The sequence below is a fragment of the Melanotaenia boesemani genome, chromosome 10, assembly GCF_017639745.1.
Source record: "Melanotaenia boesemani isolate fMelBoe1 chromosome 10, fMelBoe1.pri, whole genome shotgun sequence".
NCBI lineage: Eukaryota > Metazoa > Chordata > Actinopteri > Atheriniformes > Melanotaeniidae > Melanotaenia > Melanotaenia boesemani.
The window spans coordinates 31,993,050-32,020,043 of record NC_055691.1 but is presented as its reverse complement, the minus strand read 5'-3'; the positions used below and the strand labels follow the sequence as shown (position 1 = coordinate 32,020,043).

Sequence of the window (26,994 nt, the reverse complement as noted above, 5' to 3'; positions counted from 1 at the left end):
GTAATCTTTTCAGAGATATACCTTTTTGTTTTGCACATTTGGGCCATGCTCTGCCAGACTGGTGCTAATGCATGTGTAAACAGCTGTTCTGCATGTGCAAAGAGCAGAGATAAACATCTGCCAGCAGAGTCTGACCTGTCCACTCAGCCTAACAAATTATCCTAATTGGCTTTTGCGTGATAATTATGTAATGTGGTTAAATAGAAACTGACACAAACACCTCTAAGATTTCACTGCTAGGTTTGCTAGTTCATGAAAAATGGGGGAAACTTGCTTTAATGAAACACACAAAGACCTAAAGGTTGAACAGTGCATTTTATTGGCATCTAAAGGCAAGAAAACCTGAATTTATTTTGTTTACATAAAGACTTGAAGGCTTGTTTTAAGTGGTGTCAGTTTAAAATAAATTACAATGACAAATTCTTAAATTTAGCAGGTATCATGTGGATTTAACTGTTATGGATGGGGTTTTGTTCAGTAATAAATATTTGGATAATGTACACAAGTTTTTACCAACTCCATGTTTTTACCAGTGACACAGCGTTGCTATGGTGGAAATGTAAAATAGACACTTTATATACACTGCAAGTGTGGTACACAGACCACAGATTTTACAGTATTTGGGACAAACGTCTGTCTTGGTAACATCTGGACTCCCTGTCAGGATGCTCTAATAGTTTACCAGAAGTCCACTTCAGCTCCACCACAAAGCCTGGTGATAATCAGTCAGAAAGAAGCCACAAACTTAACTTATATTATGTACAGCCTAACCTTAACAACTTACACGAACATAGAATAGTATCCAGCTATTTAGCAGCTCTCTGCTAGGAAAAAAACACGAGCCAGGCTTTGTCGTTTAGCCACTTCCATAACTGCATTTAGACGTTTTTCATTTTCAGGCGAGGGTCATGCGCTGCGGTTGTTCTAGGTTGGCACGGAATTTATCAAGAAACCGAGAAGCCAATTCATCATCCACTAGCCGTCCATCACTGGACAACGTAACTGTCATCAGCTGCTGAGTGCGCAGGGTCTGGTCATCGTCGCTCAGCCGCAGCTCACTTCTGGAGGTTCCGACAGCAAGGATACATGCCTGAGGAGGGTTGATGACAGCACTGAAGCCACTGATCCCGAACATCCCCAGGTTAGATATACTGCCACAAGAAGAAATAAAGGGAGGAAGGAATGGAATTACAAGAGAGATGAGATGGTATTATGTCACATTAGTCAAGCTCAGCAATGAAGAAAGTACATAAAGTTAAACTAAGCAGACATAATGGTGGTTCTAACTCCATTACTGCTGATAATAACTAAATAGTGGGATATCCTTTTCTATCAATATCTCACATTTACTAAAATAAAAACTCCAGCAGCTCTGGTCTGGACGGGTCTGCACATGAAAGCAAGTCTGACCAGAAGGCAGTTTGCCGTATGCCTTAATGAGCCTTTTTGCTCAGAGGGATGAATAAAACGAAAAGAGGAAGGGTGTGCACGTATATCCTCAGGAGGACAAAGGAGGCTGCATCTCCATAGGAATTCATTGTTCCAGCCTGACACAGAAACCCCATTTATGTGTAAATGACACCATTAATTCTAATGAGTTAAAAAAGCCTCTCTTCTACGTTTCTATTGATGGCAGAGTAACTGATGGTCCTTGTCACCCAAGAACACATTCAGTTCAGCCTCAGATAAAATATAATATACTGACTGTCTGGGTTTACATCATAACTGAAATTTATTTTCCCTCTTTCTATATTTTAAGCAAAATGTGAGAATCACAGTTAAAGTCGGTCCAACACAGACACAAAAATAAACAAATAAATAAAAGTGTAGTTGTAAATTGACTTACAGAATTACACTGAGGCCTGAATAATAAATACTTAAAAAATTCAATAAAATGAAGTGGATGTACTGGGTTTACCTAAATGAGCCGCCCTGGTATTCCTCAGGCAGAAGTTTTCCATCTCGAGCTTTCTGAGCTAGAGCCTGTAAAAAAACAAAATTATACTGGGTCATTTATTATGATTCAGAGAACAAAATAACAAGAATGACACATCTACTGCAAATGACAAACATGACAGGGCTCAAATCTCAATAAGTTGAAATAAAGCTCCAACCTGTCATGTCAAAGTAAACTGGACTATTAGAATTAATTCTGACAACTGGGTTCTAATACAATAATTCAAAGAACAAATTTTCCTAAAAAAACATAACTTGGCAAAATGTGGATTTAAGTTAATTGATGATACTAATGTTCATAAATGTGATGGTTCACAGTGTGATCCTTATATTCAACACTTCCGACACTCAGACTTACAGAAAGCTTAATTCAGTTTCAAATTCATGACTTAGGGTGAAAGGCTACAGGGACCAGTTTTCCAATATCATGTTGGAGAAAATGCATAAATGTCCCAAAGCAAATGCTGATATTAATGGAAACCATCAGACTGTGGAACTGACAACACCCAAAGGGGAGGATGAGACATCTGGTGAGAAAAACGAACACGTTGCTTCCGCCAGATTCTGCAAATCCACATTTTATTACTTTACTGCATGAAGGAAGGAGGAAAAACCGCCACACAGACATCTTTAATTGTCAGAGAGAAACAGAAATAATCGTAGTTTTGTTTCTGGTGGATGTTCTTGAACCAACAAAAACAAAATTCAAACTTCACTTGTTTTCCAAGTTGGTGCTCTAAACAAAACTGAAACTGCTGAGTGGCTTCCACATTTATACCAGATGAACTTTTATTCTACTGGAAATGTATTTAAAGGTTAATGCAGGTATTCAGCCAACACAAAGTTAAGAATGAGTCAGACACAATCCCACACAGTAGGATAAGAGCTCTAAAGAAGTAAACAGTCTTGTTCCACACCATCACATTAAGGGCAAGCAGAGGACTCTCTGTGCTCTGGCTAGACCATTTAATGGGCTTTAATTTGAGACTAATAAGGACAGGGAAACTAAAATGATTAGCTCTGGATGGCAATAAACATTCTACATACTTGATGTGGAGAGAAATGGTATACCAACAACATTTTTATAAAAAAAAAACAGTACAAAAATGAAAGTATGACTGGAATATTGAGAAGTGCTACTAGGAATATGGCTGCTCAGCTACTCTACGAACCAACTGATGTTCAACTGGCATCCATTTTGTACCATTTCAAACAATTGCTTTTATGTAGGAAGCAACAGGATAAACACTGCTTCAAGCAACTTATAGTGACTATCCCTTTCAGAAGTCACAGTAACTAAGCTCAATATAATACACACACTATACAGACATAAATAAATACTAATAACGTGTTTTTTTCATCTTAAAAATGGGTTTCAAGTGATTGAGTTATGTTTAATTAGCATCCTGATGTCTGCAAAACTGTAATCAGATACCCAAACAGATAACTGGTAAATAAATGCTGTATTAAAACAGACATACATGTTTTTTTTTTTTTTTATCAGACTATTATATGTGTAAACAACATCAGTGTCTGCCCAACCACCTTTACAATTTTTCCATATTACAGCAACCATTATTTTTAAGGATACACATGCTCCGTCTCAACATGGTTTCCAGGTGTTCATGGTTCCACTGTGCTGTGGGCATGAACAGCAGCTAATGGAAGTGACACAATGGAAGTACTTAAGCTGCAGTCCACTTCCTACCGAGGCGACTCAAAGCAGAGAGATTTCACAATAAATAAGAGCTAAAAGTGGCTGTAGTAAAGTACTGCAAGAGCATCACCTGGGAGATAAAAAAAAAAGCCTGTGCTGATGTCTGCCTCTACTAAAGCTTTTAACTTTAACTACTGACCAACTTTTTACAGATTTTTGCTGCTATAATATAACACAACCCTTTTGTAGTCTTATGTATAATGAGGGGTGAATTGCAAATGACTTAAATCACTTTAGTAATATGTTTTAGAGTAAAAATAAGGAAAGAAAATTTACAATAATGTTCATGCAGCGTAAGAAGCTACATTTAGTCAGAATGTGTCATGAGGGTCAAATCCATTCTATAAATTTAAAATCATGTTTAACTTTCTGTGGAAATATAACTCTACTGTTTGTTCTGCAACAGATGGTCGACTCAAACACGGCATCACTGCTGAGACATGACGGCCGTTAGAACAGACGTTGAACATAAAAGAATTTTACGAGGCATCGCTACAGGTGTGAGGCACATTTATTATCCTCACCATCAGAAATGAATCGTTTTGATCTGAGTGATAAACACTGCAACTCTTATCTGTGCATCAGATTCTGAACTCAAACACATGCATTTGTAAGCAAATGGTTGCACCCAGCCGTTAAAAATGAGCGGGAAAAAGAGCTGACCATTGCTGCATCATCCATTCATCTGGGGCCATTGATTGGCTTAAATCTGCAACCCAACAATCTCAAAATTAAAACTATATTAAAAAAGTATCCGCGTCAAAGTTATACGTTGATGTTACACAAAAAATAAATAACGCAGACTAACAAACACATCTTTACAGATCCCAACAGTTTGCTTCCCTGTGCAGTTCTGCTCCCATTCATACAGTAAACTCCATTTAGTCATTTAAACAGATTTTTATATGCAATATATATAAAAAAAATATGTCTTGAGGATCGAAGAGCCTCTCACTGATGTAAATAAATAAATGCATTTAAAAAAAAAAATCATAGTAGATGATTATATTTTCTTGTTTTTAACGTCTTTTATCGCTGTGATCTTTACCTTTGCATTAGCTGAGATCTCCTGCACTCCTTTGGTTGCAGCATCCTTGATGATTGGAGTGATGAGGCCTCTGTCAGTTGCCACGGCGATTGAGATATGAATTGAATCAAGAGCGTGAGGTCCATCACCAGACCAAGTCACATTCACTTCAGGCATTTCCTGGGACAAACAGAATGAGAAGTCAGCCTGCGTCGCTGCCTTTTTCTTGTGCTTTTAATGCAGTTTATATATGGGGAGAAATAAATGTAAGTGTTATAAAATACCAGCTGTTACCCGTCAATTACAAGTAAAAAAACATTACAACCAAAAAAATAAAAAATAAATAAAATCTGTTTGGTGCAAGATGTTTATCGTCACTACTTTACATGAGAAACTGTTAGCTGCCCCCAAAATGTGCAGGTTTTTTTTTTTTTTTTTGCTGGTACAGTCAAAATATATGACCTTTGTCAGTTCTCTAAGATGCACTGTTACACAAGCGAATTACATGTTGGTCTTGTGCAGAACCCTGTCCAAAGAGGTATTTGGTCATGTGGGATGTTGTACTACCAGTGAAAAACATGGTATCTAGACAAGACAGCGCCTTGTTGCGCTTTTGGCACTTGATGCTCACATTAAGTGGGAAATGTGCATGTATGATCCACATTCTTCACACTCATGCAGCACATAGCTAGGTTTCTCAGTTGCTGCTTGCCCTTAGATACATGCCTTAGGTGGGGAAAATATTAACAAAGTGGGTACAATAAATCATGGGAAATGTAAATACTAGCGGAAAAAAAAATAATAATAAAGTACTGCTGAATAACTAAATTACAAGGAGTCTGACAGAACTGTTTATTCCAAACTGCATCAACATATTCTCCAACAACAGTATCATCTTAATTTGTTTAGAGAAAATAAATAAGCAATAAGTGTAAACAAGTGCCCTAAAAATAATTATAATTTGTAGTTTATGACCTTTATAACCTGCTCAGGACTGCGTAGGAAAATATTAACTATACTACCTGTATGTCCATATACTTTTTAAAGTAATAAAAACTGAAAAAATCGGGTATTTATAAGCAAAGAGCAAATATAACATTACAAAAAATGCAGATGGTTAAATCACAAATGCACAAAAAAGTCTGTTTAAAACCTACACTGATTCAAGGGGAAGAAGATTCTGAAGGATACTTACTTTAAGTGCAACAGCAGCTGCTTTAATAATAAAATCATTAAGGGACACTTTGATCTGTTCTGAAAAGACAAAGAAGAGAGAAAATGTTTCACTTTATTCTGTAATTATTGTTTTTCAGTTACTTTAACCCTTGTATCTTTCTCAGGCATATTTATGCATTTTTCTTCTAACATTTAGTTATTTTCAGGATTTTAATACTTTAAATACCAGTCTACTTATCTGAATCATTTTTTATTTATTACAAAAACAAAAAATGAATTACTTTCTATTAATAAATAATAGAGTGATGGGGCTTTGGTGGTCATTAGAGCCTTGGACATGTCAAAGATGAGCAACAGAATGGATTCGATTTCGTCAGTACTTTTTATGTAGTGTCAGATATTCCCTTTGGACACCTTTGTGAGAAAAATGTACATGCACAGAAGTTGCTATAAAATCCTTTGATCACTTCGGGGGTGAGAGAAGGGCGTCTTATGAGGGATGCGGTTTGTGAGTCTGAAGAGACGCTTGAGCAGAATCATGGTCTCCTATGTTAATGCACCTGGCTGCTTTCACAGCCGAAGATAAACATGCAGATTGCCACCGCTGCCGCCAGCTCTGCCAGAAGCAGAGGTGTGTGCTGGCTGTGCACGGCCTAAAAGAGGTTATCTACCACCTACAATAAATCTAACAGGTGCATTTGTAGGAAAGCACCAGGTCAAATGGGAGAATCTGATACTGGATGGAAGATACTAATGCAATAGCATCAATTTGGTGGCTAATCTTTTACATATCCAAGACTCGAATCACCACCACATTCCCCTCACTCTGCTATGTTATTTCATGAAAGATTTCTTTTTGGTGTGTTTTTTTTTCTAATAAGTAATTAAATAATTCAAATAAGTAAAGGGTTTAAAGGGTTAAAATAGTGAAAACGATTGAATGACAATTTAATAGTAATTATCTGTGCATATAAGTTTTTTGTCACAAATATGTCCAAAGGGTTGTAAACCAGAGAAAGGCATGAAGGTTAATATTTTAGCTAAAGAGCAGTAATCCTAAATGCTAAGGTTAAAAAACAAAAACAGACAATAAAAACAAACATGACAGCTAACCTGTACAAGCGTCAAAAGGCAGGAGGTGGACTAAATAAGAAATACATATTACAATAGCCTCTATTTAAAACTTTTGGTGATAAATGACAGCAAACATGTCATCAAGTGTGAAAAAATGCTTTGTTGTGCATTATTAACATGCACTGCTGATTTTCAGAATCCAGCCTGACTCTAAAAAGGTAAGAGAACTTTCTCTGTTTCCTTCTCCATCTGTGATAGACGGCCAGGGAGGTTTGGCCAGGCCTGCCAGCTTTTTCTAGTGTCCAGTGGTGTAGTACCAGACAGACAGTTATGAATGCTGTGAGCAGGACGATTAATGAGCTAACCGTGAAATCGCACTGCTCCTGAACAATGAAGGACCACAAAAACAACCGGCGAGAGAATCCCTTAGTACACACACAGCCTGGCTAAATAGGTCTGGAATTGCCATCCCATTTCCTCCATCACAGAGACAGCAGCCAGAGAGATTTACTATTTGTTTGACAACGAGGCAAAGTTAAGCTAAATAAAGCCAACTACACTATAGCGCGTTGAGCTAAATGTTTAAAAGCAGGAAATAAACAAAATACTTCTGCTGTATTGACATTTTAAACATGTTAAACAGCTAATAAATAAAAGATTGTTTTGGTTTTTTCTTTGAAATGTGAAAAAGTTGCTGGACTTCAGGCATTGTGACACATAAATGTTCCCCTTTTTGGTCATTGTGTTCCCTCCTTAACTTTCAACACTTGCATCCAGATGTCTGTTGCACAAGGAGATAAAGCTTACAAAATAACTGTCACCATGGTTCACCATAAGGCTGAGAAAGTAAAGAACTGTTTGCTAAGATGTGGAGGGTCAGTGATTATTTACTCATCAAGCTACACAAGGCCATCTAGTAAGTCTTTAACAGTTTAAGTCTTTTACCAAAGAGTAAATCATGAAGATGCTAAAACTTTTGTTAAAAAGAAAAAAAGCAAAAAATTAGCAATGAAAAAAAAAACAAAAAAAACAAAAAAAAAAACAACAAAATATTACTAGAAATTACTTTCAGCCAGAGAGGATTTTTTTTTTTTTTTTTTTTTTTAAATACTAGCTTGTACACATTTACCCCAGTAAAATACACTCCTGAAGACCAAAAACCAATATATGATCAAGTGGGCGCCTTAAAGTTTTATTTCCGGTACATTTTTGTTCTTGCAGCATGATATGTAACAACATCAGTGTTAGATATGGATTCTTTTCCCAAATTCCTTCTCTGCGGCATGGAGTCGTGTGTTATTTTGAACCAGAAGAACATACCTACTCTGACAGAGAACATGTACTAGAGGTTTTCTGAATGCATGAATGGGCAGTCATGTGGACACCATGAAATTTACATCTTCATGGAAAAGTCTGCCCTCCAAAACTCACTGAGACACATTCATTTGAGGTTAGGGTGGTAATGTAAAAACTGCTTCAGCCTCCACGCTGACTTTGAGGTTTTGCGTTTTACCTTTAGCCAGATCTTTGCGGAGCTTCATGACAGCAGCCATGTCACAGTCAATGGAAGCGTATGAATGAGGGATGGTGGTCTTGGACTGGGTCAGTCTTTGAGCAATGACACGTCGGACATTTGAGGCTGGGATCTCTGTAAAAGTTCCCTGTAAAGTTAAAGGAATTGTTGGTAAAATACTTTAATAAAGAGAAAGGGGCATTTTCAGAAAGTAAGGGAAAAAGATGATCTTTTAAAATAAATTATACATGTTTAATAAATAAATTAAACCAGCCAGGTAATTGAAGGATCAAGTAGTTGAAGTGCTCACTGGTGCTCCTGGTTTTCCTGGTACAGACAGAGGTGGTATGTTGGGTCTGCTGCCTGGAGGTGGAGGAGCAGCTACTGGGGTGGGGGCAGGACTCCGGACAGGACTTGGGGCAGTTGGCTTGACTGTAGTTGGTGCTGTTTTCGGGGCAGGGGACATCTTTAAAAGATTTAATGCATCTCTGGAAAGCAAAAACACGAGAATTTAAATGAGACATTCATGAAATATATCTTGTCAATTTTATTTAGTGAATTAAACTATTTATATGAAGGAGTTTGTTTAAAAAGTTTCAGAAACCAAACAAAAAGCAAGAAACAAAATGGAATACTTCTCAAGACTTGGAATTTATACCTACATTTACTTTCATGTTTTCTTCATTTAAATGTTTAAAAAAGTGCCATTTTCTCCTTATTTTGCTAAGACCATTAAAAAATTACCTTCATAGGAAAACACAGTAGACATCACACTATGCTTCCACCCTACATAGAAAAAACCTACTAGTTTGATCTGGGTTTGCTTGCATCAGGTTTGTAGAATAGAACTTGATTTGTCATTGCAACAAGTGCAAGCAAATTACAGACGAAAGGTAACTTCAGGTTATCCACAGGTGAATGTGTGTCATGAGAATCATATACTGCTCACAAACACATTCAGGTGTGGCAGGATCAGGTGTCAGCTGCAGCAAGGGACAAACTTATTCGAGATGTTTTCATAAACCAATACGGACAACCTTACTTCACTCATAAAATACTACAAAATAGAGATTTTAAATTTTTTTTTTTTTTTTTTTTTATTACTCTCGTAAAACTGTGGAGATAAAATCACTTTAATATGAGACATAATCAACTACCAACAAAGTTACTACATTATGGGTAAAACTTACTTTATCAGGCAACAATTTCATTAAAAACTGCCAGTAGTGACACAATGAGCTGCTAAAGGATAAAGCATCTGGCTGCATGGAGTACCGACGTACATGTGAAATACAAAAGGGAAGAGGAGAAAAATAAGCAGGCACTGAGAAATGTGGTAGTGTTACCTACTAATTTTGGTCTTAATAGCAAAAAAAGTGGGCAGGGCCGGTATCAGGTGCGTTAAGCTCTCTGGTTCCAGTTGAGTGCACACTTGTCCCCCTACCCATATGCATCCAGTCGTCTGGATCAGCTGCCTCTGAGCAGCTAGGAACAGTCTGAGCTCTACAGCCAGTTTCTACTGGTCCTTCTGTGGGCTGCTTAATTTTATTTATTTATTTTAATTTAGTGAATATTGATTCAGCATTAACCCTATTGAAATTCAGAGACTATAACTGGCTGCCATGGGACAGCATGGTGGGATCTGGAATAATGAAGCAGAGAATAGGAGAAAAAAAAAAAACTTTTAACCTGCTGCTGAGTGCAGATTTTTTTTAACCTGAAGGATCTTTTTACAAAAAAAAAATCATGGGAAAATATGTTCTCTCTCCCAAAATGTGTCAATGTGACTCAAAATTGATTCATTTACAGACATTTATATAACACCACCAACTTTTCTTGATTAATAAAGACATTGTCAGATAACTACGTATATAAAACTGTTGACGTGATATTATTGATCTGTAATAATCGGATATAACGCGTCTACATGCACTTATGAAATACTATATTAGAAAGACTGTTTAACATTCACCAGTCTATTATCAGATCTATGTACATATTATGTGCATTGTGATGTCACTTCCTTGTGATGTTATTTTTAAAACATTTGATGTTTGTTGAAAGCGCCGGCGCCTTAGCGTTAGCTGCTAATGTGAGAGGTAGTAAGATTCTTAATAGTTTACAGGTGAATGCAATCCAGCAGTGAATGAAAAACATTTAGTATTATCTCAGAGACAGAAAGTGATTTCTGGCACGTAAATGTGCTTTTTCACAGCTGTGAACATAATCCACCAAATGCCATTTTATCAGAAACTTATTTATTAAGTTGCCCTGCTTTCTGCATCAGCGATTGAAGCCCTTTATCATTTACACCTCATCAAACAAAACACACACACACACACTAACCGACAACCCACACACACCCTTTAATATATGGACCCTTTTGCCTTTTTAAAGGTAAATATATTTATCCATAAATTAGATAACTGGCTTCTCAGCTCCTTTCATTGGAGACAATAACTATTTTCAGCTATGGTATAACTTCCTGTTTTCCTAATAGGAAACTTCTGTACAAACGTAAAGAGTTTATTTTATTATGATACTTCAAAAACATATCAACAGTTTCTACTTTATTACTTAAGAAGAATAATGATCCAGTGGAAGTTTGATCTTCAAGTTTTTTAAGTGTTAAGTTTTCAACAAGATTATTTAGCTGAATTTAAAACTACATATATATATATTATTTTACATCATAGAAAAATTTGTCTCTAGTTCCCTTTTGTACACCAGCTCCTGCTTTTCTCTTACTGTTTGCAGAGGAACTGAGGCAACATGGAAATCCCCCAGCTAACCTGAGAAGAGTGTTTTCTTACAGACCACTTTCATCATCAAGTATTATGAACATCCTACAGATAAACAGGGGGAAAAGTTTCTGTTATAGAATGAATGCAATTTAACACACTTGATGACACCACTGATATCTTTTGTGTAGCTGGTTGACTTCTGGTCAAGGTACGCCCCAACTGAAAGTCAAAGGAAAGGAGCTTCTGAAGGAGTCGGAGAAGGTGACTGGAATATTAAACGGGGCCAAAGCAGGACTCACTCGCACTAATTCTGACCCAAAAATCAGCACACTGACACATACTTTGTCTTCTACTGCCACCTAGTACAATCAGAGAGAGAAAAGGTGTCATAAGAGTTAAAAGCACTCTGCTGGATTCAAAGAAAAGCTGTTAGAAATAACCTTTTATTACTGAACAGAAATCCAGTGTAAATCTAGTAAGTGATAACACTAGAGACGCATCAGAGAATGAAAATATGAATAAAAACACATTTCCTAACAGCTTCGGCCAAATTAAAGATGGAAACACATCTTCGTACTATACTCCTTTTAAAATCCTGTTGTCAAATTATGTAACACACACAATGATCTCATCTCTACATTGCGTGACCTCTTATTCATGCCCGATATAGAGGGGCCCGGCTAGAGCAGAGGGTGGGATGCATTACCCTGGTTTCAAGCTTATCTAATGTGCCAACAAACAAAGACTGGGATCCATTATGCCCTTTCATGAAGCCACATTTAATAGAAAGGATATTCAAATGGAGTTTTTGTTTGTGTCAGGAAGAGAATGGTTGTGGTGTGTCTCAAAGACACACAACTGGTTCCACCAAAATTTGCATCTAAAAGATTAAAAGTAAAGCATGCACATTAACTTATGGACTCAATTTCCTGACATATGTGCTCTAATTATGACATCTTATTCCCTGATTTGTTGAGACTGTGATGAGAGACTTCATGCTTGCCTTAAGTAACATTCCATTGTTTTATAAATAAAGTTTGATTTGATTTTAGTCCATTTTGACTGACGAACAGAAACATCTAAGGAGAATTTGGTGAGACTTTGTCTGCAGCTGGCAGCTCACATATGCAGCAAGAAACCTGTGTAGTGCACAGCAGGCAGGGCAGGATGCAGAATGTTTGCTGTGGAAATTAAAGGTTTTTTTCATCCAGCACGCAGACAATGGTGGATGAGGTTCCCTTCCAATCTAAAATTGTTTGATATCTATGATCCAGTGGAAAACCGAGACAGGCATAAATGCTGTTAAAGATCACTGTGAATACTTTGGAGAATTACCTGCTCTATTCACACATGGTCACATTCATAGGCTTCCTGGATTCAATACTTTAGCAGCTAGGAGAGTAAAAAGTGGAAATAGTGCATTTAGTCTGACACAGATTTTCATTTTCACACCAACGCCCTCAAAAAAAAAAAAGAAAGAAAAAAAAAAAACAGTTGAGGATTGCAACACACTAAAGGGTTTAGTTTCAATGCACAACAAAACTAATTTATTTATTTATTTATTTATTGAACATACATTTTTTACAGGCCGGTAAACTGAATGCTTTTTTTTTTAATACTCCCTTTACCTTAAGTCTTCATTTTTATTCTCTTAGCATCAGTTTTTATGTTTTGTTTTTCTCTTCTTTTTTTTATTCCGTTAGGAAAGCAGACTTCTTGAGGTTACCAACCAGCTGATGTGGTTAATTGGCTGTAAAGCTACCCACGAGTGTTTAAAGAGAAGAATCTGAGCAAGCCTGTCAAATCCAGGGAATACACAGCAATTAAAACCGCATTAGTAATTAAACAATATCAACAATATCAAGTGTTGAAATTGCATTGAACTCCGTTAAGCACACAGCAGCTTCATGTTTATGAACATGAAAAACTAATTACAGCTTTAACCTAGAGTCACAGAAAAAAATCAACATTGAACTGAATATATATATATATATATATATATATATATATATATATATATATATATATATATATATATATATATATATATATATATATATATATATATATAATTGTTTTATAGCTAAAGGTTTAAGTAAAGCATTAACCCCCGACTAACATACTACGTTAGATTTAATCTGCAGCCACATTTAGCTGATGCCAGGAATCTGATTATATCTAAATTTAGGAGAGATGCTGTACCGAGTTCCCAGTGATTATTATTCTTCTAGGTTTGATTTAGGAAACTTCATCTTTATTTCTCTTTTAGCAACACAAACACACACACCCAAGAGCATATGGTCTGGGTTTCTATGGTCACCAGTGGATCCTAGAAACTGGGTTACTATGGCAACAGAAGTTCCTTAATGAGATTCCCCAATAGGCTGTTAGTATTCAATCAGCTCCCTTCAGTGTTGGTAGGTAGCATTTGTAGTTGTGTATATGTATATGTATGAGTGAGAGAGTGTTTTCACAGCTTTCTGCTGTGTGAACACGTCTCTTAACTGGACTAAATCTTACATGTAACATTGAATACTTATTTAGGGTATTACCCTTTTTTTTCCTACACTGCTTACAGAACAGAAATGACTTCCCGTTCTTGCCTCACAGATACTCCAGAACCAATTTACTGTAATGGTGACCTATTACAACCATAAGCAGCACCTACCGCTCGCACTTCCCCTTCTGTTTACACAAATAAACAGTTCTGGCAAAGTGAAACATATCTGTCCTCTTGGATTCTTGATATGTAAAGTATTTTTCTTATCAACTAAGTTATAGTGATAATAAAAGATTAGACCATGAAATGATTCTATCTCTTCTGAGACTTGTTAAAGATAACTCTGAATTGATAACAATAAGACATGATAACCAAATTATCTTTAAAAATGCTTTTTGATTATATGATTGAGCACAATCACTTTCTGCCAAACCAAACTTTCTAAAACTTGGTGGATAAGTGACCACCTGGATCCTTTAAATCAACTGTGAGACAGTAGCTGTGGAAGAGGAAAGCCCTTCCTGAGTGGCCTTATAATTAAAAGTTGTTCCATTTACTAAAATATAACTTTACTGACATGTCACAATATATGCACATTATCAATAAGCCAAAGAGATCATTTTTGCTTTTAAAACATCAGAGTAGGTTTAGCTAAGCAGTGGACATTTAGAGGTGAATCGTAAGTATACCTGGAAAAATGAGTACAGACCAACTTTATGTGGCTAATTGCTTTAAACAGGAAAGATCTTCTGTATGGTATGTCTTAAAGCTATACTAATAAACCACTCACTCCTTAGTAATGAGTCCTCTCGGTCCAGTTGGTGTGGCCAATTTTGGGTCAAGACCATGGGTATCCAGAATGTGTCTTGCTGCTGGACTCAGGCGTAATCTGGACAAGAATGCAGCACAATTATATACTTAATCGTTAAAGACATAACTTTCACATTGATTTGAAATTTCTATGACCTTTTAAGCAAAGCTTTAGGTAACAGACCACCGTCTGCACTCAGTAAAGGTGGAACAAAGACCTTCTGAGTACCTTAGATACCATCTCATGTCTGCCGAAATGTACAAAGGGTTTTCCACTGGTAATACAACACATCCACCTTTAATCGCTCACTCCTGTCATGTTGCAAAAGCAAAAAAAAAATGTATATATATCCGGTGTAGGGGATCAGCATAAAAACGTTAGCATGACAAATAAATCCTGTTTGCTTGATGGTGACTTCTTTGATTACAAGAAGCTTATTTATTATGTAAACAGAGGTAAGTAGCATCTCTGTTTACATGATAAATTTCAGATTCCGAAATGGGAACAGAAAATATTAACTTGCTTGAAGACAGTAGACCCATCAAGATCTGAAATCTGTGTGGCTAATTTAAAAAAAATTAAAGTGCACTATATAGCTAATGATTTTAATGAACCTCCTAACTAACATTCAATGAACATTTTTCTTTAATGCAAGTTCTGAGTTGAACAATGAAAGCACAGAAAAGTGACACTCACGGCCCTGATGTGACTAATTTTGGTGGAGGAGATGAAGGCTGTGCAGCAGAGGGAACTGCTGAGACACTGGCTTCATGTGTAGCAGGTGGAGCTGCAGCATCTGGAGCGGGGAGCTCAACCTGTTTCCAGTCCTGCCCTTCCTCCACCATCAGGGCGATTAGAGTGCCAAGGCGTACATTTCGACTACCCTCCTCCATCTGAAATAGTGATGGTTAGAATAAAGTGGAAGGATTGTTGTATGGACATGTGAAAATGATAAGGAAAATTCACAAGTTTTCAATTACCAAACCATTTGACAGCCATTATTTAAGGAACCTCTTGAAAAATGACACTGCCATCTCATTGATATCACTTCATTTTTCCTATCTTGTGAAAAAACAAGCAACACTTCAACAGGCTCTTAAAGTCCACTACATGCACTTTGATGCCTTTATATACTGTTAGTGTCGAGTATTGATTTTCTTGGTGCAAAATAATCCAAATCCAATACAAGCTTTTCTCTCCAAGCTGCGTATCAGAGTAATTGAAAGGCCAGGGACAACACAGTGGGTTGAGCAGCTGTTTCTCATTGGTTTTCAAAAGGTGAGCGGCCCCTTGAATTTGTCCCTCAATGTGACAAGGAAGAAGGAGGGAAGGATGTAGGGACAGAGGAGAAGAACCTATTAGCTGTGCTAGCTTCCAATATTAATGGTCAAGTAAAGAGATCATTAGTTGCAAATTCAGTCAAATGTGTCCAAATTCAATGCAGAAAAAAACTGAAATTATTCTTTTCTATATAAAATGATACCATTTCTAAGAAACCATTCTAAAACCAAACTTGTGAAAATAAATCAACATAAATGTGAAGTTGAGCTTGCGAAATCAAAAGCAGAACTAAGATAATCATATTCATCAAAGTGGAAAGAAGAGCAGAATGATAACATCTGTGTTCACCAGTAAAAGTTTGTTTTATGCAGAGTATTTGCTAGTTTGGATCAGAATGAGCCTGACTTGCTGTGGGGTATTAAAAAAAAACATAAAATAGAATAAAACACTGGCCAATATAACACATCGTCCTGAATTTTAAATTATTAAAAAAATAAGTTTAATTAAAAACTAACTTTTACATCAAGTATCAATATTTGACCTTTTTGCCTTCAAGTCATCATATGCTTTGTCTTGTGGACGTATGCATGTATGCATGGAGCCTGTCTTGTTTTTCATGTTCAGCATCATGTCTCTGGGGCAGCAGAAGGCTGGATGGATGGGCAGGAGCATCTCAGGGAAATCCAGTGTTGCATAAATTTCCACACAGATCCCTCACAAAATGGTGAAGAAAGACAGGAAATGTGTTTCCCACAATAACTGTGTGACACAACCATCTTTGAAATATGTTATGTGTTGTAAGACGGTCTTCAAAATGACTGTACAACCAAAAAAGAAAAAAAAAAAAAACATGTCCCTTATGAGACCAAACAACCAAAAGCATGGATTGTGAGTGCTTTGTCAATTAATTAATGGTATACTGAAATACAATAATATCCTGTATGTGTAGCTCAGAATCACATTTAGTTGGATAGCTTGTTGGTGGAATGTTTGAACCCACCCAAGGTTGTTGATCACATATTTTGTTTGGAAATTTAGTTGAGAAACATTTGCAAGTGATGAGTGACTGGCAGCCTGATGGAATGGTGCTGTCAACAGCTGCTACTTAAGGTCATTAATTTAATGCAGTTTCCATCAGACTCTCCAAAATGTGTTGTACCATTTGTGCCACTCCACTTCTCTTACTCCCAGGGTCAATCACCACAAATCACTTCTTTACATGAGTGATCTATATCAAGCCTGCTGCAGTAACAATTTCTAATACATTACGCTGACAAAGAATCAGCATCAGAGTTCATTTTACAACTGAACCTCCAAACTAATGATGCCACACTGACCTTTATAAAGAAAGTGGATTTCACACAAAAGTGGAAGTTTTACAGACCCTTGCAAAAGATACTTATCTTAAGCAAATTCACACACGCAAACAAACCGCTGTCTCAACACTTGGGTGTATTCTCATTAAAGAAACATGCACCATAAAGGCTATAGTATGCAGCATAAACAGATGGCTGCACTGTTGTGGTGTGGGGCTCAACACTGCCATCAAATGGTTATAAACATGCAAACCTATGGAAAGTGTAAATTACGTTCACACTGTAGTGTTTGTTACAAACTAGGTGGTTTCACTTGTGCACACAGAGGTTCTGCTGTCACAGAAGATAAAACTGCATGCACGGGCTCTTGTCTGAACCACTACACCATGTAAATCTGAACCGTGTCTGCAATCACAGGTTACCGGGTTTGTTTTTAAATGGTAATTTTGTTACAATTAAAAACAAACAAACAAAAAACACCTGAATTCTTAAACAACGCTTAACTTATTTGTTTGATTATGGACTTAATTGATCTACAATAGCTAATAACGTTTGTAAAAAATAATGCATAATCTTGGATAATTAAATTGAGTCCTCATGGTTAAAAAAAGGCAGCTGTTCTATGACAGCTGGATCAATATAATTTTCTATTAGGAATAGAAATGTGAAAAATAGTCAACTTAAGTAGGGCTCTAATGACCTTTATGGAGTGCTCCACAAGGCTGATACTCCAAAAAAATCGAAGCAGACCGATAAAGAAGTTAAACCAACTTTTAAACAAATAGCTATCATGTCGGTTTATGGGCCAAATGGAAAAAAAAAAAAAAAAAACGAACAGCTCTCTTACAGCAAGCTTCACCCCGACAGTCGCTGGCATTCCTTTGAACTTTTATCACAGCTGGAAAGATTTACATTCCCTAAAACATGACTGTCTCATTGTTGTCAGTTAACTAATACAAGCAGTGTCAGGTTATATTCAGCATAGTCAGTGTTTAGCAGCAAGTGTACAAAGCGATCTATAGAGCAGCCTCTGACTCTTTTGTGTGTGAACATTTTTTTTTCCTAAAGGGGAGGATGGATTTAGACTATACAGGCACATAAATTCTGGAGTGATACTTGAGAGACTGTGTGAGACAAGGTTTGGTTCTGATTAGTAGAGCGTGACAGATATTGCAGAAACAGGACTGCAGTTCCATCGCTCATGTTAGCAGCAGCACTCTGCGACTGATAGAATCTCTCACATAAAATCTCAGAGACCCATAACACAAACAGAAGCTCACAAATCAACTCATCCCTTTTCTGCACCTGCTGCTCACCATTTCCCTTTTTTCCTTTCCATATTTCCTTGTCCTCATCTTTGGTTAACAGCCTGAGGGCCATGTACTCCTGGCTTTTTTTCTCATCTGGCAAAACAAATCTGCACGGTTAGAAAGTGATTTATATTGAAAATTGACTTGAGGGAGATGTAAAGGGGTTTGGTGTTTAAATTGATTCCTTGGAGGACAATACTGAGAATAAATTTGGTGCCTTTTCAACTTCTTTACTGTCATCTTCATTCCATGTTCAGTGTAAAGTGAAAACAGAAGAACAAAGTGCACCAACAAATCTAAAATATTTCCTCAGGTATATGACTGACTGCACTCAGATTAAAGTCCTTGGGTCAGGGTAGAGCAGTGCATTAAAAGGGTACCAATATTCAAGCTACTAGCATCCAAATCACAACATGAACAGAATGTATCCCATTTTTTTTCCCCCACACTCAACACCCATCACTGCAAAGTGTAAGAAACCCATCGTCACTTTACTCTTCATAAATACCCCCCACCCTGGAGCACAAGTTCAATAGCCTCTAAATTAGAAACCTACAGGGTGCTTCTAGAGCCATAACGACATTACCAGGGGCTAATGAACTCTGACCAATACAAGTTAGATGGCACATTTGTCACACTAAGATCTGTGAAATTTAGCAAATATGTGCAGTTTTAATTATTGCCAATGCACACACAGACTGTATGATGGTAAGAAAGAGGGGTTTATCTAATGCAAACCATTTTTCCCTCTGCCAGCTGAAGCCCCCTACCCCCAATTCTTGGACAGTTGCTATGGAAACTACCTCATCTCCACAGTCACTAAGACAAGGATGGAGTAAAAGAATGTGAAAAAATGGAAGCCAGTGAAGTACAAAGAATGAAAAAGATAAAGGTTTATAATTGAACACTGTGTGCACAGAACACTCTTAATTGACAATGTTATTAAGGGCTATCCATTAGTGGTACAAGGTGCTGAAATAAATAGATTTTTCTTAAATTACAAAGAAATTGTGACCTGTTTTTGTGACCATATTGTAATTAGATGTCTGATGGCCAAAAGGAGAAGCCACGAAATATAAAATGAACATGTTGTGGAATCCTGATGAATGACAACTGATTGCTCAGTCTTTGGCAGGCTATTAAATATTCAAACAACAAACAACACTGGGGGAGGATGGAAAGAGAGAAATATTTGTCAGTGAATATGTCATGTCAAAGCTTTGCTGTCTTTGTGTGGGGAAAGCAGCTTCAACGAGCGTAACTAATTAGCATAGACAACGAAAGGACCCTGTAAGCAATTAACAGGACAATATCCTATGAATATAAACAGATTCCAAACAATGCCAAAATAACCTTTTCATTCACCATAGCATCTAAACATGTACAACTTTCTGGTTTTAAAGGTTATGTGATGAAAACTTCTCTCTGGGCTCAAGTGTGCGTTTTTCTTTTCTTTTCTTTTTTTTTTTTGCTCACTCACCAGGATCTTTGCCAAGACACCATCATCATTAGACTCCATGGTCACCACAGCTTTGTCAGTCTCAATCTCGCAAAGGGCATCACCTGCTGCCACTGCCTCCCCTGTAGATGAAAAGAAATGTTTTTTGTTTTAATAACATTATTATTCTTTTAGCACTCCCCTGGCCCACCATAAAACAATATTTTTATTATCAGAGTGTTTTGGATCTCAGTTGCTATGATTCCTTTTTACTACGACTGGAAGAACCTAAATTTTAATCATTGCTGGAATTTTCATTGAACTGTTACTTGGGCTTTGCACAGAGTTGGGAAGCTAAAAGGTATAAAAATGGAAGCTTTTACTGATGAGACGAAATGGTTATGTAGGAAAATATCTATTACGGATCTGACTTCAATAAAATGAAGATCCAAATCAATGTTTCATGAAGAACGCAAGACTGAGCAGCAGTTAAACACATAAAAGGATTGATCTTTAATTAAATGCCATCATTGAAAAGATTCCCAGCAGCACTCCATTTTTAAGTTGGAATATGTCATTATTTAGTTAGCAATTAACGAGGATAACAATTATGAACTACCAACTCAATTCCATTCTGTTTGTGCAACAATTTAAATGGGCTTCCAGTGAAATAAACAAGCAGAAGCTCATCAGCTCCTTGGAAAAAGAGGCGATGAAAACAACTGATGTTGGTTGGCACCTTGCTTATGCATAGTAAGTGCCTCTGAGAAATCAATAGTTTAATGATTACCTTGTGAATACTTTCAAGCCACTAACACATATAGTCAATATTCTTTGTGATAGAGCCAAGACCAGGTACAGCATTACTGAATATCCCTCATGACATATGTCTACATGTTAAGGTGTAAAGAAAAGGCAACGTGTGAAGGCCATAGCATCAGGTCATTTTTGATCGGGGGGGCTAGAAGGAGTATTGACTTTGGAAGCCCCCTTGACACCAACAAATAACAACAATGATTAGACTAGAGGACTGCATAGCTACAGGGGTTACATATAATATGCAAGAGTTTGTTATAGATCAAGCAAGCATACATGTGCCTCTTCACCTCTGCTATATTAGAAGGTTGTGGGTATAAAATGTTTAACTAAATAAGACAAGGCAAAAGTGCTTTACACAAAACATTAAAAGCATTAAAGATATTACGATATAGTAAGGCTGGGCGATATGACCTAAAAATAAAATCTTCGATTTTTTATAACCAAATCCGATTTCAATTTATTTTTTTTATTTTCTTTTACAAAACATAAATAAACTTATTAAAAACATTTAGTTGTTTATATAGAGGAATGCCAGCAAAAATAAAGCATATAATGTCATAGCTTTTCCACCATATAAACAACTTCATATCTTACATAGAAATATGCAACACAATGAATCTGTGATCTCTTTCCATCTGGATCCTCATCATACAGGATCCACTGCAGAAATAGTTCCTCTGATAAAGGTTGTCTCTTAACTAGGGTTTGCGGGCTAAAGTTGACTTCTGCATCTCATAGAGAGCAGCATTTCTCACTGCAGTTATACGCACAGCTAAATCCCAGGCATGAGTGAAGGGTCACTTCACTGAAAATCTGTCAAGCAAACACTGTGCTGGTGTGGAGGGAGGGCTAAGTCTGCTGCTAACTAACTATGGAAAAAAACTCCAGATTTTCATAAAAATAAATCTCCAGAAATGGAAAATTCGATTTATCAATTTTATCAATTAATTGCCCAGCCCTACGCTATAGTAAAAGGCAGCAACAAATAGCAAAAATCACAATAAAATCATAAATTACATTAAAATAATTAAAAGCAAGAGAAGTTAAAAGTTACTGTGCAGATTTCATGCATAGGCGCATGAGAAAAGAAATGTTTTGACTGACTGGAAGCCAGTGTAAAGATTTCAATACTAGTGTGATGTGTTCAGATCTCTTAGTCCTGGTTAAAACTCTAGCAGCAGCATTTTGGATGAGCTGCAGATGTTTAATGCTCTTTTTAGGAAGTCCTGTTAAAAGACCATTACAGTAATCCAGCCTACTGGAGATGAATGTATGGATGAGTTTTTCCTGGTCTTTCTGGGAGACTAAACTTTTAATTCAGTTGATGTTTCTGAGCTGGTAAAAAGCTTCTTAGTGAAGCTTAGATGTGGCTGCTAAAAGTCAGGTCAGAGCCTATCAACACTCCAAGGTTACGAACTTGGTCTGTGATTTTAAGAGCCCGAGTCTCCAGGTTTTTACCAGTGCTGACCTTCTTCTCTTTGCTACCAAACAGAATAATCTTAGTTTTGTCTTCATTTAATTGTAGAAAATTCTCCCTCTTCCAGGTGTTCATTTGCAGACACTGACACAATAAGTCTACTGGGCTGCAGTCGTCTGGTGACAAAGATACATAAAGTTGTGTATCATCTGCATAACTTTGATAACTAATGCTATAGTTCTGTAATATTTTACCCAAAAGGACTGATCCCTGGGGGATTTGACAAGTTTCGACAAGGGGATTCGACAAGTTTCGACACAAACCAAATTTTTGGCAAAAAAAAATGTCAAATTGGTTGCATTTCTCAGTGGAAAGGAACTCTGGACTTATCTGTATAGGGGGATTTGTAAGTTCTTCAATCATAGCAAACGGGGTGTGAGAAATGTTGATGTGTTTGTTAATCATTTCAGATAAATGCAGCTCTCTGGCCTTGCACAGCTCATTGTTATAGTTACACAGGCTTTGTTTGTACAGCTCATAGTGAAACTAAAGTTTATTTTTCCACCGTTTCCACTCAGGTTTCCTGCTTTCTACTTTCAGGCTCATGACCACAGTGGTGTTTCTCCATGGTGTTTTCTGTTCGCTCAAGTTGATTCTCATCGGTGCAACAGCATCCATTACATTCAAGATTTCCAGACTGAAATGATCCAGGAGTCCATCAACTGACTCTGCACTGGTTGTTGGTAACATAGCTATGGCCTCCACAAACTTAGCACTTGTTCTTTCATTAATGCATCTCTTCCTAACCGAGAAGCAGGTTGTTTGGACATTCTGAGTGATCAGTAAATCAAACAAAATACATTTAGAGATAACCAGGTTCAGGATGTGACCTTGAATGTGGGTCGGTTCTTTTACATGTTGCCACAAACCAAACATGTCCAATATGGAAGAAAATTCCTTGACATTACCATCCATCATATTATCTATGTAAATGTTAAAATCCCCAGTTAAGATAAAATGGTTGAAATCAGTAGAAATAACCGACATTCAGAAAATTCATCAATAAAATTTGCACAATGTCCTGGATGCCTGTAGATGAGTAAAAATAGGATTTTAGAAACAGCCTTCAAAATAAAACTAAGATATTCAAAAGAAGTAAAATCACCAAATGAAATCTCTTTACACTGGAATGAATCTTTAAATAAGGCAGATTCTCCTCCCACTTTTCTTCTGTTTCGACATTTATTCATAAAACTAAAATGAGGAGATGCTGTTTCATTAAGAACTTTAGCACTTGTGTCTTCTGTTAACCATGTTTCTGTCAGAAAAAGGAAATTTAAACTGTGAGGAGTAATGAAGTCATTAACTAACAGTGACTTGTTGGACAGCGATCTAATAATAAGTACATCAGCATCATTACGTTTAGACTGGTCTCTGTTGTATTCTGAGTTCTACTTGGTACAGTTAACAGATTAGATCCATTCACCCCACAAGTTGACCGTGTTCGATAATAGTTTTCATTGATGTTTCTCCATTTTTTTTATTTATTTATTTATTAGTAATTGATATTAACATATAAATTCCCTTAGGAGGCTAAAAAAAGTACTGTATCATTAAATTTAATTACGTTAATCCTACACTGAAGTTAGGGCCACCAGTATGTGGTGAAAATGTAAGAAAGAAGCTAGATGTGTTTTCTTGACATTAAAGAAGATTCTCTCCATCCAAGCCACAGAAGCACATGGCAACACAACAGAGCAGCCAATCAGAATTCAGCACGCTGCACCTGGCTGAGCGGAGCTGCTAAGCAGTGATGAACAGTGACTGCTGTGGCTCCTTCCTGCTAATTAGCCACCAGATCTCTCAGATGTTCCACTGCTCAAGCCTCCAGTGAAAAACTGGAGTGAGAAGATCCTATTTTATCATGTGCTTCCATTACCTTCCTTCTTTAGCCATTTGACTATGTTTCCTTCCTCCATGGTAGGGGAGAGGGCTGGCATTTGTACTTTGAGTGGGCTGACCCCTAAAGGATGGAAAAGGAAACAACACACAATTTACTAGGAAATAGAAGCAATTATGAGGCTTAAAGTTGAAAAGAAAAATGAATGAAGCATAAAAATCACATTTAGAAAATTCCTACAACCGGGTCTTCAGCTGTGCTTTATGAATTTGTTAAAAAGAAGTGGTGAATAGCTGTAAAAAGAGATCACAGGGTCAACATGTACAGCAGCAGAGCACATGATGAGACAGCGACACCATGCAAGAAGTATCCTAGCTGCAGGTTACTTTTTTTAATGTGAACCTTACTGACACTGTACCAGAGGCTGCATAAACTGTCAAAATCTTACATGCTTTTGAGCCACCATCAAAGCAACCCAATGTCACTTTTACTTCAGTCAGAAAGCAAGAGATCAACTGGTTCTCAGTGCTGGATGGACACATTGCACTTTTCTCATTTCTGTAAGATGTGCATGTCTGTCCTTTCTGACACTGTTCCTACATTCCCTAAGCTCAATGTAACCCAAATGTGTTCCACCAATCATATCTCAAAATAGCACTTACAGCCTCTGATCTGTCCACCATCATCCTTTTCATAGCACTCTAACTGAACCTAACTCTAACTAACATTCTTCCGTTTTCAGTAAAATACCAATAAAATGGTAAATAATTAATCTAATTAAGTAGATAAATAATTCCCTACACATATATTAGTGTCATAGTTACTCAATAATCACAAGAAACACTACATAAAATCTATGGCAGAAAAAAAAGACATTATGCAGACAAAAAGTACAGGCATACTACAAAACTTTTGAGTTTGATTTGTTAGTTGAAGGATCCTTGTAGTATACAGTCTTGTTTAGTGTCTTTTTTAAATTGTGTCGCTTATTGAACTAACCCATTTTTTATAAGTTTGCCCAGGCTGTGTTTCTGAACTGTATTGTTTTGTTAGCGGACCTGCAGTCTTTGTTTTATTAATCGGAAACCAAAGCCTCCATTAAAAATCTAAGTTGAGGTTGCATACTGCTGCCATCTGCTGGACAGACGAGTAGCATTTGTACTGTGTAAATAGGAGTTTCAATTTGTTCAGTTTATGAAAGAAAAACTTTATCTCCAAAAATGACATTTTCATTGTGAACATTTTAACATGTCATAGTAGAAACCCTCACATTAAAGTTAAATAAATAAATAAATAAATAAATGTAAAAATGATAATAAAAAATAAATGATAGTAATGTTTTAATGAATCATTTACTGAAGGCTGCATCCCTGCACATTGTTTACTTGCATTGTTTGGAATAAGGACATCAGGGATGTGATGCTGATGCTTTCTCTGCTATGACATATCAAACTGTACCAAACTAGTATTTAGCCTTGTAATTTGAGTCCATCCTTATACACCTTGTAAATTCTCCTTATAATAAGCAATTGTTAATCGGACTCATGAGTAGCATGACATCATTGTATACACTATTACGAACACATAGTTTCTGAAAAATGTCAAGTCTGCTGATGAACACTGATATTGTTTCCTCACAGCATGCTTGACCGGATGCTTATCACTTTTAGTATGGTATAATAACATTCAGTTCGAGACAGAAATAAGAGAATCATGTTTGTATAGAATGGGGAGGGAAGGCTGCTTGGCGTGTGTGTGTGTGTGTGTGTGTGTGTGTGCGTGCGGCTGTGTGAAATATTTTGTTTTATATGCATACAAGTTTTTAATCATGTAAAGCACTTTGTGTTGCCTGTGGCATGAAAGGTGCTTTATAAATAAAGTTTAGTTTGATTTGATGAACACACAGTTCAGATACAAACATTTGATAAATTTAAGGAAAATCAAACATGAAGCATGTAAGATGTTGGGCCACCTTGTGCAGCTGTAGCATATTGATTGTCTCTTGACACTTATTCTACAAGACTCTTAAAATCAACCAAAAGGATGAAACATCATTCCTTATCACGGGGAAGAACATTAAAATTGCATTAAAATTATCCGCAGATGTTCAAATTGGTTAAGATGCTGTGTTTCTGAAAACCTGTGCAGGTGATTTACATTGTTTTCCTACACATCTCAGATTGAGCCTGATCACAACCTGCACTGCTGTTCTTCTTCAACTAAATAGTTTATCTTCTATTTTGTTCACAACTTATGTGCCACTTATGTCACTATTCTGAAATAAACAGTAGCCAGATGATCAGTCTTTAAATAGTTAATAAGTTTTTACCATTCAAGCAAAAAAAAAAAAAAAAAAAAAAAAAAAAAAAAAAACCCTCTTTCAGTACCATTTCGTGTAATCTGATGAGGGAAAAGAATGTGAATCGACTAACCTGCACAGCAAATTGATAGACACCACAGACCAGTACTGGGAAGCTACTGCTTATTGTATTTATTAGCTAAGAAAATTGCAGTTACCTTCAAGAGCGTCTTGTCATAGAGCTATATATAACTGCCACAGACGATTCAGTGACAAGCATCAGATGAGCGTCATGTAGCCTATAGCACTACTCACAGGATTTTCATGCCATTCCCCAGAACTGTGCAGTTTCTGGTCAAACCGTTTCTTCCCACGAATGCCATTGTTATTAACAGGCATGTCGCGACAAAAAAAAATCCCTAAACACACCATTAACGGAAAAGGCAAATGACAGCAGATGTCAGTGGTTGTTAGCTTAGAGAGGACAGCAGCTATCTTTGTGTTTATCGCTCAACACTCACCCAGTACCCATGGTGACTTAAAGAACTGTCTGATACGATCCTGGCAAGGCTGCGTGGGCCACAAAAACTTGTTTAAGTTAGACAACCTAAGTCCAAACAAAATTCCCTGACGACCCAGGCGCAAGGAGACCGCCATGTTGTCGTCCTCCGTCAGTTAGAGGTGCCCATACAATTG

The 26,994-nt window shown here is 36.8% G+C and overlaps 1 protein-coding gene across 1 annotated transcript; it reads right to left on the bottom strand.

Moving 5' to 3' along the window:
• Positions 1-296: 296 nt before the first annotated feature.
• Positions 297-26,994, bottom strand: pdhx (pyruvate dehydrogenase complex component X). Its single transcript, XM_041997418.1, has 11 exons — positions 26,820-26,994; positions 24,039-24,122; positions 19,906-20,006; positions 15,215-15,411; positions 14,498-14,596; positions 8,774-8,951; positions 8,464-8,611; positions 5,896-5,954; positions 4,722-4,880; positions 1,919-1,983; positions 297-1,151 (listed from the first exon to the last, which is right to left on the bottom strand). Exons 1-11 carry the CDS (start codon positions 26,953-26,955, stop codon positions 896-898), a joined length of 1,482 nt encoding a protein of 493 aa, XP_041853352.1. The 5' UTR covers positions 26,956-26,994; the 3' UTR covers positions 297-895.

Excerpts from the sequence above, each read along its gene's own strand:
- pdhx (XM_041997418.1), bottom strand. The coding sequence starts at position 26,955 with ATGGCGGTCTCCTTGCGCCTGGGTCGTCAGGGAATTTTGTTTGGACTT. Across the intron at positions 20,007-24,038 it reads CAAATGGCTAAAGAAGGAAG|GGGAGGCAGTGGCAGCAGGT; the intron begins GTAATGGAAGCA and ends TTTCATCTACAG. Across the intron at positions 15,412-19,905 it reads GTGTCTTGGCAAAGATCCTG|ATGGAGGAGGGTAGTCGAAA; the intron begins GTGAGTGAGCAA and ends TCACTATTTCAG.